A 14,720-nucleotide genomic window follows, 5' to 3' on the forward strand; every position below is an offset into this window, starting at 1 on the left:
ATGGGGGCATTGCTGTGGGAGAGCGAGCCCTTGCCCCACCCCTGCCAGGACTGCCCACTGAGTTGGAAGAGACCTCGTGGGCCATCCAGTCCAACCCCATTCTGTCAAGAAGCAGGAAAACCGCATTCAAAGTGTCATCGAGGGCATCCCAGGCCCCTGCCTTCAAGCTGGTGTGACCAGCAGCAGGGAGTTCCACAGCTCCTGGATGCAAAGACTGGGCCAAACTGATGAAATGTGCCCCAACAGCAAGCTCAACCAGGGACTCTGCACAGCCGTGTGCTCTCTCTTTTCACTCCCGTGCTAGCCCCAACTAATCCCCAAATAAAGATTTATTTATTTATTTATTTATTTGGGGTTCTTTTACCCCGCCCTTCTCACCCCGAAGGGGACCCAGGGCGGCTTACACAGTAGAGGCACGATTAGATGCCAGTATCACAACAATCATCTCAACTTACAGTAAAATTCACAATTACTAACATCTTCATGCATTATTCCAATAAAAACCAATAAAATCCATAAAATCAATACAAACCTAAATTCCTCCCTTACGTTGTCAGTGTTGCTGTCTCATAAATCCGTTTTTAATACCATTTCATCCATCCTGCTGGTCTTTAATTGCCTGGTTGCCCAAAGACCTGGTCCCATAACCAAGTTTTCACCCTCCTCCTGAAGGAGAGGAGGGATGGTGATGCTCTGATTTCCCTGGGGAGTGGGTTCCACAGGTGAGGGGCCACCACTGAGAAAGCCCTGCTCCTCGTCCCCACCAGCCTCACTTGTGAGAGTGGTGGGGTCGAGAGCAGGACCTCCCCAGATGATCTCAAGCTCCGAGGTGGGACGTAGCGGGAGATACGTTCGGACAGATACAGTGGACCGGAACCGTACAGGGTTTTATAGGTCAAGACCAGCACCTTGAATTGTGCTCGGAACTGAACCGGCAGCCAGTGGAGCTGGCATAGCAGGGGGGTGGTATGCTCCCTGTATGTCGCCCCGGTGAGCAAGATTATTGAAGATTGCAACTTTTAACTCTCTAGCTTGATACTTTGTGTCTCTTCTTGCCTGAAACTATCTAATTTTATGAGACTAATCTTTTCCAGGCCGCAGGAGACTGCAGGCTTGCCCGGAATGTCTTCTTGGCGTTCCAGGGAGGCCGAATCTGCGCTCCCCCAAACCGCGGATACAGAAATCCCCAGGGGCCCCCGTATCCGCGAGATGGCAAATCGCCTCCATATTGGTGGCATATTTTTCCTAGCTTAATTCTAACACTATCTGCTATCTCACTGGGTCAGAGTGAGTGTCCGACGAATTTGTGTAGCTTTTGCTGCCCAAAAGACAGCTGCATCTGTAAAGTAGGAAATTTAGGGAGGCTAATTTAACTTATTTACGACGCCATAAAAATATCCAGCAAACCTGCAAAGAATTAGGAAGTACTTCATCAGTGTCACAAATAGACGGTGAAGCAACAGCTTCCCTGGTGGCCAGAATACCTCACAGAAAGCTGGAATGTTAAATTGCCTCTGTGTCTGTTGATATATGTTGTGTGTCTATGGCATTGAATGTTTGCCATGTATATGTACATTGTAATCCGCCTTGAGTCCCCTGCGGGGTGAGAAGGGAGGAATATAAATACTGTAAATAAAGCCATGGCTCCATTGCGTCCTAGTCTCCATGGCAGCAGAAAACAAGCTGGCTCCCTCCTCCCTATGACATATTCCCCTCACATATTTATCCATGGCCCTCATCCTGTCTCCTCTCAGCCTTCTCTTCTAAAGGCTAAACATGCCCAGCTCTTGAAGCCGCTCCTCATAGGGCTTGTTCTCCAGACCTTTTATCATTTTAGTCGCTCTCCTCTGGACACATTCCAGCTTGTCAACATCTCTCTTGAATTGTGGTGCCCAGAATTGGAGACAATATTCCAGGTGTGGTCTAATTAAGGGTCTTGGCCTCTCATTTATTTATTTACAGCTTTTATATTCCGCCCTTCTCCTCACCCCATAGCAGGGGACTCAGGGCGGATTACAGTGTACACATATATGGCAAACATTCAATGCCAATTTTGACATACAACATACACAGACATACACAGAGGCTATTTAACTTTTCTGGCCGCCGGGTGCGCTGTCGCTTTCCTCGTCCATCTGTGACGCTGATGAAGCACTTCTGCATTCCCCGCATGCTTCCCCGCTGGAATGCTTTGCTGGAGTCTTCTTTATGGCCTCATAAATTAGTTAATTTAGCCTCTCCACGCTTTAATGTGGTACCTTATTTTCCTCCTTGACAGATGCAACTGTCTTTTGGGTTGCAAAGATCGACAACAGGCTAAACACAATTGGTTGGAAACCCACTCCAACTGAAGCTGGCTTTGAACTCATGACCTTTTGATCAGAGTGATCTTAATGCAGCTGACACTCAGCCAGCTGTGCCACAATCCCGGTGCAGGCTCCTTGGGGCAGAGACCTCCTCAGGCCACTCTCCAAAGGAGGGGTGCAAGAGCATCATGGGCTCTCCAGCCGCAGGAAGGTAGGAAGGGGCTCCAGGACAGGTTCTCTCCACGTTTCCCCTCCCACTGGTCACTTCTCTCCTTCCTTTAGAGAAGAGACCATGAAAGAGCTCCACGTGCACCTTCTACTGCTCATGTAAGGACCCCCCCCCCCCCCAAATTAAGGAAGGAAAGAAGGTTCCAACGGGGCAAAACCAACCCCCTTCTTCTATGTTTCCAAAGCATCAGGGGGAGTGCTAGAGGGGCCAAGCACAGGCAGAGCCTCCTGTGGGGAGTGGCGGCCAAGGCCGGCTCTGTGGCTACCTGAAATGCCGGTTGGGGGCCACATTGAGGTACAGGAACCTGATCCGGCCTGCGTGGCGGCTGGTGGCAAAAATCTCCGCTGCCTGGAGGCCGGTAATGGGTGGTGCCTTGCTGAGTGGAGTCCCCCTACCAGCCTTCTTCTTCTTCTCCTCCTCCTCCTCTTTCTGGGGCACTGGGGCTGCTCCGGGGGCCTCTTGGCCAAACCACGCAGAGGGTCTGCAGCAGGAAAGAGAAAGGTGGTGGTGGTGGTGTCAGCATCCTTTGCCTACTGAACCCAGAGCTAGTTGTAAAGGGTTGTTGATGTCGAGCACCACCCCCCCCCCCAAAAAAATAAGGGATAGTGACTTATAGTGCTGCAAAGGACAAAGGTACCAGACTGCGCAATAGGGGTTAAGTCTTGGTCACATTGCCAAGACACTGACAACAACAAGGACCCTATGAGGCTTTTGGGAAACGGCTGGATCTTGGGACTTCTGCCCTTCCTGTTGCGGAAGATTCGTTACCCGAGATCATTTAGAGCACAATCAGGAAGGAAGAGAAAGGAGACGGCAACTGATTCCAGGCTTTTTAATTCTATCAAGCTTGATAGGGTGTCCAGAAAACAATATCTGACACAAGTTGGAAGTCAGATTTGCTCCAGCATTTATAGCATAAATTCACAGGTTTACACATGCGCATATGGGTCTTGACATTTACACAATCTAATCAATATCAATTTGTCCTCGAGGAACCGCGGCCAAGAACAATTGTTGGCAAGATACTATAATTTCCACTACTCCCCTTTTTGTCAGCTGATCAGCCACGTTCCCAGACGAATTACGTAATCTTTAGAATGAATCATAACTTCATATATATCTCTTTATACATATGTCTTCATATATGTATCTTTAACATAAAACTTATTCAAAAGCAGCCTCCCCATTAATTCTTCTGTGATTACTTTCACAATACATTATTTTCCTCAGTTGATCATTTAAAAAGGTGTGTGAAATTACCTGCTATTTTCATCAACCAGACAGGAGGTGGCGCTACTACTACGTGACCTTTAGATGTTAGTTTTCAGATCAATAATATCGATTTAACTCATGAGCCAAGTTTCCTACCTCAGCCTTCAGCCTTTAGCCTTGGCTTCTTCAAATATTGACTTAAGATAGAGCCAGCCTGAAAGTTTTCTAAGTCATCTGTTAAATTTCTCTTCCACCAAAATCTTTGCTTCCCAGCCTCAAGAACGGACAGGTAAGCCTTACTGCTCATTATTTTCATTTTAAATTATGATTATTTTATTTTTCTCCTTATGGCCACCACATCCCAAGGACCAAAGTGTGAATCAGTTGCAGCACAGCTGGGGTTTCATCTGCCAGCCTTCCCAATGATCATGGACTCTCTGCCTGCGTGTCTTGGACTTCAGTACATACTATCTCCCTCATGAACTTTCCTCAAAGACCTTTTAAAACTTTAGACTCCAGGTTGTCAAATAAAAATGATAATTAAATGTCTGGGATGCAGGTTGGGGACGGGATCTTTTCTGTATGAATTATATATTGTTTGAACATGTATGAAATATTGCTTCCCCCTTTGCCTTTCCCCCTTGACTTTTGCCCTAGAAAAATGTGACCAGGGACTGTTAAGATGCCTGAGGGAGAGCCAAGCTTCCTCGAAACCAGCCAAATGACCAAACACTTTGCATGGACAATTGATTGAATCACAAAGGGACAAGGCTGACCCCAGGGGTCCTTTCTGTTTGTTCCTTTCTCAAAATCCATCAGAAGACACACCTTATCAGATCTAAGGCAGGAAAACCTTTCTTAATGAAATCAACCTTTGCTGGCCAAAACAATGTCTAACCAATCAGCAAGTAGCCGGGCGGAGAGGGGCGGGCGGAAAAATTTGAAATGTTTTCCTGTATTTTGCCTATAAAAATGCCTGCAAATTCTGTATTGGTATGCTTGTGGTGGAACTATTCCTACAATGCATCCGATCCCAGCTGAATCGCTAATAAAAATGCCTCGGTCGCCATCTTCTTCCGCTTTGGCGAGGATTTATTATTTTTAATATTTTCTGCTGCTGGAATTGGCTTCGCTGCCCTCACCAAGGTTCAGGGACCCTCTTTGGTACGGTCCTCACGATCTCCTCGGTTGGGGAGATCCCCCTAAAAGCGGCTCGAGATCATTGTTGGTTGCTAACTTCCTGTTTGCATGTTTGTTCTCACAAGCAACTCCTTGTTCTCTGGAGCTGCCTTTTTGCCCACTTTGCCCAGAACGAGACACTTCCATCTCTCCTGATGCTATGGGGAACCCTGTTCCTCTTTTACCTGGCCCGAAGAACTCATTTCTGCCCTCACTCCTGCCCTTAGCGTGCTAGAAGCTCTTGTATTAAATGTCACCAAATCTTAGATTTACAAGTGAAAACTAATCTGGACCCCCCCCCCCCCCCGGGCACATCACGAGTTATAAACATCCAACTAACAACCAACTCTTAGTGAAGAACAGGGTTGAGATAACAGAAGGTGCGAGGAATCTTCCCCTCGGAAGGGAAATCCACTCATGAAAGAGTTCTCAGGGGAAAGGCACCAACAAGCCATTTATTTTTCAAGATCCCATTCTCACAGGGACAGAAAGTGAGGTGAACTCTTCTGAACTGGGGCACAGACAGCAAAAGAAAGTCCACGGGAGTGTCCACCCTTCTGAAGGGATTAGAGCTGAGACAGTAGTGGGAAATTACCAGCCAAAGCAGAGAGATCGGATGTGATGAACCAGAGGGTTTGAGAAGAACAGAAGACTCAGGCCCTTATCTTGCTCTGGATCAAAGGAATTGAAGTTCATAACACAGGCAAAGGGAAAGTTCAAAAGGGAAATGAGAGAGATGAGGCACCAATCAGAGAAAATAGCCTGAAAATAGCCTGTGTGCATGCTCAAACTGAGCTGTGTCTCAGCTTTGCGTGGCACTTCCTTCTGTTTACCCGGCAGGGTGACTTGATCAAATAAACCTGTTACTTCCAGTGTTTGAGTGGATAAAGAGACCTTGGAGGTCTTTGAGTCATTTCATAATAGAGGGATATGGCAGCACGTCCCAACACTTCCCTATGTGATCCAAAGCTGATATATATATGTGTGTGTGTGTGTGTTTCTGGAGTTACAATTAAAAATTCCCCTGTTCTGACTTACAAACACATTCAAGTTTAAGAACAAACCTACAGAATAGGCCTGGGTAACAACGGAAAAATTTGTTTCTAAAATCGATTCGTTTTTTGAGGGTTATTTAAAATAATTACAAAATTTTCCTTTTAAAAAGTTCGATATTTACGAAATTTCGTAAATGTGAAAAAAATTACAAAACATTAACGAATCGATTTCCGAAACAATAACGAATCGATTCGTTAATGGCGGACGCGACCGCGAAATACGCTAAAAAACCTCCAAAAACTTCTGAAGCTTCCCTCTCCCTCTGTTGTTGACTGTTGGTGTGATATTATAATTTTTTTTCACTAATTAAACAAAAAACTTGCCCCAGACATGCGGAAATAATAACAAAACGACCTCAGAACAATAACGAAACGAATACAATAACGAAATACGAAGCATTTACAAAACGTGTTTAAAAATTCGTTTTTTTAAAAAAAAAATGCTCCAGAATGGTTCGTTATCGCTTCGTAATCAACAAAATTAACGAATTATTAATGAATTACGAATTAACGAAACGAAACCGCCCAGCCCTACTACAGAACCTTTCTTGTTTGTAACTTGGGGACTTCATGCAACACCTTTGACCAGTTTGGTTGTTTGTCAGTCAAGCCCTGTGTGTGTGGGAGGTGGCTGGCCTTTCTGCCCTCACTCCTGCCCTTAGCTTGCTATAAACTCTGGTACCACATTTCACCAAATCTCCCACCAAGGAACACATCTGGAGCCTTTCTCACTAAAGGGATGTCCCAAATCTCCACAAACTCACTCTGCGGCGTCGGAGGGTTCTTCCAGGAACTGGGTGGGGATGGCTGCAGCCAGGGCCAGCCCCATTATGCCCAGGCTCCCGGGGGCCGACTCCTCTCGGACCACCTGGCTCCCGACGGGTCCGAAGCTCCGCTGCAGTTCCTGAAGGGAGATGAGGCCCACTTCCCGGCTGTCGGGGGCCACGTCCAACTTGGTGACGAAGGGGCAGGGCATCCCAGCGAAGAGGGGCTCCTGGGCTGGGGGCAGGGCTGTGGCGGGGTCACTGGGGTCACGGGGGCAGGCAGCCCGAGGAGGGGTCCACAGCACGGCACAGTCTTCGGGGAAGGCCCTGGCCACGGCACCCAGGACATCCAGGTCCGAGACCAAGGCCCGGCTGCACTGGAACTGGAAGAAGAGGCCCTCCAGGAAGGGGGACAGTTCCGGGCGGCCGGAGAGCAGGGCCCGGAAGGGGGCCACCAGGCGCAGGGCCTCTATCAGCCGCAGCCAGGCCCCCCGGCTGCTCCGACGCAGCACCTCCCCCAGCACCGCCAGCAGCTCCGCCACCAGCGCCTCCACGTGTCCGGGCTCTGCGTGGCCCACCTCCTGCAGGTCCACCGCCAGGCGCCGGCGCACGGAGCGGGCCCAGGTACTGTCTTCACGTGGAATGACGCCGGAGCCTGGGAAGAAAAGGAGGGAGGGACACAGGGGTGAATGGAGGCCTTCAGGCATAGAAGCCCCCCCCCCCCCCCGAGCAAATGCCAGCTCTGAGGAGCAGACCTCTTTGGTTGCAGGAGCTATAAACCAGTGTATCTGTCCGAACGGATCTCCCTCTATGTCCCACCCCGGAGCCTAAGATCTTCTGGGGAGGTCCTGCTCTCGACCCCGCCTCTATCACAGGTGAGATTGGCGGGGACGAGAAGCAGGGCCTTTTCGGTGGTGGCCCCCCACCTGTGGAATTCACTCCCCGGGGAAATTAGATCTGCAACATCGCTCCTTTCTTTTAGGAAAAAACTAAAAACATAGATCTGGGACCAGGCATTTGGGCAGGCGGGCAAATAAAGAAAGAACTTTATTGATGGCTAGGAAATGACTAACGGACTGGACATGAGGAACTCTGGAAACGAAACGCTGATTATAAGAATGATTTTATATGATATTTTACATAATGTGTTATGCACCGGTTGTTGATGTTTTAACTGTGATGATCGTTTTAATTATATTTTTGTATATTTGTTCTCTGTATATTTTTGTATACTATGTGTAATGTATAAAGGCATCGAATTCTGCCTTCTTTGTAAGCCGCCCTGAGTCCCCCTCTGGGGGTTGAGAAGGGCGGGGTAAAAGTACCAGAAATAAATAAATAAATAAACACACATATACACTTATATACAGAATAACATATACACACACACACATATATATATATACATACAGACATTCAAATATAAATATACACATGCGTGCACACATATATACACCCACATATATCAAGTGTGGCTGGTGGGAATGAGAGCGGGGAAGGGACTTCACTGTGATTTCCCCACCTCTGGAACTCCCGCCCCCCTGCTAAAGAAATAAAATTGCCCCCTTCCTCCTCTCCTTACAAAACAATTAAAATCCCATCTTTGCACACTAGCATGTGGTGGTGGTGGTGGGGGAGGAGGAGGAGGAGGAGACAATGGCATTCAGCTAATCGGCCCCGACTGGAAATTGTTATTGCACGCGGATTTTGTTGGCTCTGTCGGCCCTGTTGACATCTCTGGCCACATAACTAATTTTAAATACTGCAAAAGAACTATTGGTGGTTCTTACATATTGTGTTTATGTATTTACTTTAGATATAGTTTAATCTTTTAGTATCTGACACAGATACTAAAAGATAAGAGAATTACGGATGGATGGGAATTTCTCAAGAGTGAAATACTCAAGGCACAATTGCAAACTGTGGCAACAAAGAGAAAAAATAGGACAAGTGCAAAGATGCCAGAATGGATGTCCAAAGAACTTCTAACTGTGCTAAGACACAAAAGAGACATGCACAAGAAGTGGAAAAAGGGAGAAATCACCAAAGAAGAATTCAAACAAATAGCCAACACCTGTAGGGAAAAGGTCCGCAAGGCTAAAGCACAAAACGAGCTCAGGCTTGCCAGGGACATTAAAAATAATAAAAAGGGCTTCTATTCTTATGTCAGTAGAAAAAGGAAGAATAAGGAGGCGATAGGGCCTCTTCGAGGAGAAGATGGGGCAATGCTGACAGGGGATAGGGAAAAGGCAGAACTACTTAATGCCTTCTTTGCCTTGGTCTTCTCACAAAAAGGTCATCTTCAACCTCAGCAAGATGGAGTGGATGAGGGATTAGAGGACATCCAACCCCAAATTGGGAAACAAGTCGTCCAGGAATACCTGGCCGCTCTGAATGAGTTCAAGTCCCCAGGGCCAGATCAACTACTGAAGGAGTACTGAAGGAACTAGTGGAAGTCATTTCGGAACCATTGGCAATCATCTTTGAGAGTTCTTGGAGAACGGGAGAAGTTCCAGCAGATTGGAGGAGGGCCAATGTGGTCCCAAGCTTCAAGAAGGGAAAAAAGGATGACCCAAATAACTACCGTCCGGTCAGCCTCACGTCGATACCGGGCAAGATTCTGGAAAAGATTGTTAAGGAAGTGGTCTGCAAACACTTAGAAACAAATGCGGTCATTGCCAATAGTCAACATGGATTTATTAAAAACAAGTCATGCCAGACTAATCTGATCTCTTTTTTTAATAGAGTTACAAGCTGGGTAGATGCGGGGAATGCCGTGGATGTAGCGTGCCTGGATTTCAGGAAGGCCTTCTTTGACAAGGTCCTCCATGACCTTCTGGCAAGGAAACTAGTCCAAGGTGGGCTAGGCAAAACTACGGTAAGGTGGATCTGGAATTGGTTAAATTGATGAACTTCCTGGCTGTGAGAGCTGTTCAGCAGTGGAACTCTCTGCCCCGGAGTGTGGTGGAGGCTCCTTCTTTGGAAGCTTTTAAGCAGAGGCTGGATGGCCATCTGTTGGGAGTGCTTTAAATGTGATTTTCCTGCTTCAAGGCAGAATGGGGTTGGACTGGATGGCCCACGAGGTCTCTTCTAACTCTAGGATTCTGTATTTTTAATTTGTATACTGTTTTATGCATATTATTGATTCATCATTTTAACTGTGGGGATACATTTTCCTGCCTATTGTTGGTTTTTACTGGCACTGAATTCTTGCCGGAGCTGCAAACTGCCTTGAGTCCCCTTGGGTGAGAAAGGCGGGGTAAACAGGAAGTAAACAAATAAATAAATACTTCTAACTGTAAGCTGCAGGGTATAAACACAACAATAATAACAACAATAACTCAGTGTCTGCTTAAATGTTTAGATTGCATTAGATTCATAGGTGTTAGTTTAGTCCAGGGCAAACTTCAGTCCCTCCCTCCAGGTGTTTTGGACTTCAACTCCCATAATCCCTAACAGCCTACCGGCTGTTAGGGATTATGGGAGTTGAAGTCCAAAACACCTGGACGGCTGAAGTTGGCCCAATGTCATCTATCTTCCCTTTGATTCAGATATCTCTTTCTTCCTAACCTGTGGTCCATGGGCCACCGGTGGTCTGCAAGAACTACAATATGGTCCGCAACCTCAGTGTTACGACAACGTTGCAACGAGAGTGACTGGTCTCGTGAAGCCCTCTTATAGTGCCAAGGCTTATTATTGTGTTAGTAGTGGCCAGGAGTGCCTTAGAGCTTGAGCGCCAGCTTGTGAAGTCTGACTTGGCCATGGTGGTCCATGCCCTAGTTAACTCCAGGTTGGATTACTGTAACCACTTAGCTTGGTGCTGCCTGGGAACTGCAGTTGGTCCAAAGATCTGCAAGCAGGTTGTTAATGGGAGCTAGCTACAGGGAGCGGTCAACCCCCGTTTAAGCAGCTCCACTGGCTTCCAATTCATTTCTGGTTCCAATTCAAGGTGCAGGTTCAGGACCTGTCTATCTTCACGATCGCATCATCCCCTATGAACCAGCTACGCCTTAAGATAATCAAGTTTGCAGACGACACCAAATTGGGAGGGATAGCCAATAGTCCAGAGGACAGGAGCAGAATTCAAAACGATCTTGACAGATTAGAGAGATGAATGGCCAAAACTAACAAAATGAAGTTCAACAGTGACAAATGCAAGATACTCCACTTTGGCAGAAAAAATGAAATGCAAAGAGACAGAATGGGGGACGATGCCTGGCTCGAGAGCAGGACGTGGGAAAAAGATCTTGGAGTCCGCGTGGACAACAAGTTAAACATGAGCCAGGAATGTGATGTGGCGGCAAAAAAAGCCAATGGGATTTTGGCCTGCATCAAGAGGAGCATAGTGTCTAGATCTAAGGAAGTCATGCTCCCCATGCTCTATTCTGCTTTGGTTAGACCACGTTACCTGGAATATTGCGTCCAATTCTGGGCACCACAATTCAAGAGAGAGATTGACAAGCTGGAATGTGTCCAGAGGAGGGCGACTAAAATGATCAAGGGTCTGGAGAACAAGCCCTATGAGGAGCGGCTTAGGGAACTGGGCATGTTTAGCCTGAAGAAGAGAAGGCTGAGAGGAGATATGATAGCCATGTATCAATATGTGAGAGGAAGCCACAGGGAGGAGGAGGGAGCAAGCTTCCTTTCTGCTTCCTTGGAGACTAGGACGCAATGGAACAATGGCTTCAAACTACAAGAGAGGAGATTCGATCTGAACATTAGGAAGAACTTCCTGACTGTGAGAGCCGTTCAGCAGTGGAACTCTCTGCCCCGGAGTGTGGTGGAGGCTCCTTCTTTGGAAGCTTTTAAGCAGAGGCTGGATGGCCATCTGTCAGGGGTGATTTGAATGCAATATTCCTGCTTCTTGGCAGAATGGGGTTGGGCTGGATGATGGCCCATGAGGTCTCTTCCAACTCTTTGATTCTATGATTCTATGATCTGGGGAGACTCTTCTCTCGCTTCTGCCACCGTCTCAAGCAAGGTTGGTGGGGACGAGGGAGAGGGCCTTCTCGGTGGTGGCCTCTCAGCTCTGGAATGCCCTCCCTAAGGAGATTAGACAAGCACTCCCCTTGGCCACTTTCCGTAAGGATTTAAAAACTTAGATGTTCCATTGTGCTGACCCGAGAACTGACTCGATCTCATCTAAGTTCCTGCACTTTAGGTTTGCCCGCCCCCAGTAATGTTGACACTTTCTGGGCAGAGGTGTTCCCTCTAGAGCAGTGGTTCTCAACCTGGGGTCCCCAGATGTTTTTGGCCTACAACTCCCAGAATTCCCAGTTAACCAGCTGTTAGGATTTCTGGGAGTTGAAGGCCAATAACATCTGGAGACACCAGGTTGAGAACCACTGCTCTAGACTGATACTTTTTGCACCTTCCCTGGGCTCTACCTAGGAACTTATTGCACTTCCTTGAGCACGGACCCAGCTCTGACTCCGTTTACAGCCATGTTGTTGTTTTTATGATGCTGTTGTTGTGTCTGTGTTATGTTTTTATTGATTGACTAGCCGCCCCCTTGCCAAGTATTGCTGTAACCCAGTCTGCGTATGTGTGTGTTGTGTGTGTATATCAGCGCTGGAAAATCCTGCAAATCTCTTGGGAAGACAGGCGGGGAAACAGCGTGCTGGAAGAAGCCAAGAACACCAGCATTGAAGCGATGGTCCTCCGCCATCAACTCCGCTGGGCCGGCCACGTTGTCCGGATGCCCGACCACCGTCTCCCAAAGCAGTTGCTCTACTCCGAACTCAAGAACGGAAAACGGAATGTTGATGGGCAGGAAAAGAGATTGAAATACGGGCTCAAAGCCAACCTTAAAGTCTCTGGCATAGACACTGAGAACTGGGAAGCCCTGGCCCTTGAGCGCTCCAGTTGGAGGTCAGCTGTGACCAGCAGTGTTGTAGAATTTGAAGAGGCACGAATGGAGGGCGAAAGAGAGAAACGTGCCAAGAGGAAGGCACGTCAAGCCCACCCTGACCGAGACCGCCTTCCACCTGGAAGTGATTCCAGTCATGAAAGCTTTCGACAACTCATTAATAATAATAATACTTCATTTGTAAACCGCAGTCTCTCCCCATGGGGACTCAGATCTGTTCAACTGTGGAACTCTCTGCAGTGGAGTGGAGTCTCCTTCCAGAAGAGGGCTAGACGGAAGACTGACAGCAATCCAGTGAGAGCCTTCCTTTGACAACACAATAATAATAACAATACTATATTTCTAGACCGCCCTCTCTCTTTATAGGAACTCAGAGCTGTTCAGCAGTGGAACTCTCTGCAGTGGAGTGAATTGGAGTCTCCTTCTGGAAGAGGTCCAGACGGAAGACTCACAGCAACCCAGTGATTCCGGTCATGAGAGCCTTCCTTTGACAACACAATAATAATAACAACAATACTTTGTTTCTAGACCGCCCTCTCTCTTTATAGGGACTCAGAGCTGTTCAGAAGTGGAACTCTCTGCAGTGGATTGCCGTAAGTTTCATGAAAGCTTTCGACAACCAATAATAATAATAATAATAATCCTTCATTTGTAGACCGCCTTCTCTCCCCATAGGGACTGAAGAGCTGTTCAACTGTGGAACTCTCTGCAGTGGAGTTGATTGGAGTCTCCTTCCGGAAGAGGTCCAGACGGAAGACTCATAGCAACCCAGTGATTCCGGCCATGAGAGCCTTCCTTTGACAACACAATAATAATAACAATGTTTCTAGACCACCCTCTCTCTTTATAGGGACTCAGAGCTGTTCAACTGTGGAACTCTCTGAAGTGGAGTGGATTGGAGTCTCCTTCTGGACGAGATCCAGACGAAAGACTCACAGCAACCCAGTGATTCCGGCCATGAGAGCCTTCCTTTGACAACACAATAATAATGAAATACTTTATTTCTAGACCGCTCTCTCTCTTTATAGGGACTCAGAGCTGTTCAACTGTGGAACTCTATGCAGTGGAGTGGACTGGAGTCTCCTTCCGAAAGAGGACCAGACGGAAGACTCATAGCAACCCAGTGAGAGCCTTCCTTTGACAACACAATAATAATAATACTTTGTTTCTAGACCGCCCTCTTTATAGGGGCTCAGAGCTGTTCAACTGTGGAACTCTCTGCAGTGGAGTGTACTGGAGTCTCCTTCCGGAAGAGGACCAGACTGAAGACTCACAGCAACCTAGTGATTCCAGTCATGAAAGCTTTCGACAACCCAATAATAATAATAATACTTCATTTGTAAACCGCTGTCTCTCCCCATGGGGACTCAGAGTTGTTCAACTGTGGGACTCTCTGCAGTGGAGCGGACTAGAGTCTCCTTCCAGAAGAGGGCCAGACGGAAGACTCACAGCAACCCAGTGAGAGCCTTCCTTTGACAACACAATAATAATAACAATACATTGTTCCTAGACCGCCCTCTCTTTTATAGGGGCTCGGAACCGTTCAGCAGTGGAACTCTCTGCAGTGGATTGCCATAAGTTTTCCGGGGCTGTGTGTCCACGTTCCAGGAGCATTCTATGCATGTATGTCAGGCATCCTCAGAGGTGGAATGATGTCCAGGATGGTGGAAAGAAAATCTTCTCCCAGGCAGCAGGCAGCCAGATCTTGAAGTTGCAAGGCCATTAAACGCTAATCAAGCTGACCTCACAACCTCTGAGGATGCCTGCCATAGATGTGGGCAAAAGAAAATCTTCTCCCAGGCAGCAGGCAGCCAGACCTTGAAGTTGCAAGGCCATTAAACGCTAATCAAGCTGAATTCACTATCTCTGTGCATGTGGGCAAAACGTCAGGAGAGAGTGCTTCTGGAACACAGCCAGGAAAGCCTACAACGAGCCACTGCTGTACACAATGCCCTCTGCACATGCTCAGGGCCCCCCTGGCCTTGCTTTACCCTTCTCTGGCGCGGGAGACTCCATGGCTGCTGAGGAGGAGAGTGAGCGTTGCCAGGGGCGTTGCTAAGGAAGCCTAACGTCCCCCCTCCCGCCCTTCCGGAAGTCCGCTCTAGC

The 14,720-nt window shown here is 47.6% G+C and overlaps 1 protein-coding gene across 1 annotated transcript in view; it reads right to left on the reverse strand.

The window, feature by feature from the left end:
• DNHD1 (dynein heavy chain domain 1) overlaps window positions 1–14,694 on the reverse strand; it is a 54,848-nt gene extending 40,154 nt beyond the window's left edge. The window contains exons 1-3 of the mRNA XM_067466385.1: window positions 14,606–14,694; window positions 6,746–7,400; window positions 2,801–3,016 (exon numbers count right to left, since the gene is read on the reverse strand). Of these exons, the coding sequence (XP_067322486.1) occupies window positions 2,801–3,016; window positions 6,746–7,400; window positions 14,606–14,630 (896 nt within the window). The 5' untranslated portion in view covers window positions 14,631–14,694. The remainder of the gene's footprint in view (window positions 1–2,800; window positions 3,017–6,745; window positions 7,401–14,605) is intronic.
• Between the last annotated feature and the right edge of the window lie 26 nt (window positions 14,695–14,720).

Source organism: Anolis sagrei, chromosome 3 (assembly GCF_037176765.1).
Source record: "Anolis sagrei isolate rAnoSag1 chromosome 3, rAnoSag1.mat, whole genome shotgun sequence".
NCBI lineage: Eukaryota > Metazoa > Chordata > Lepidosauria > Squamata > Dactyloidae > Anolis > Anolis sagrei.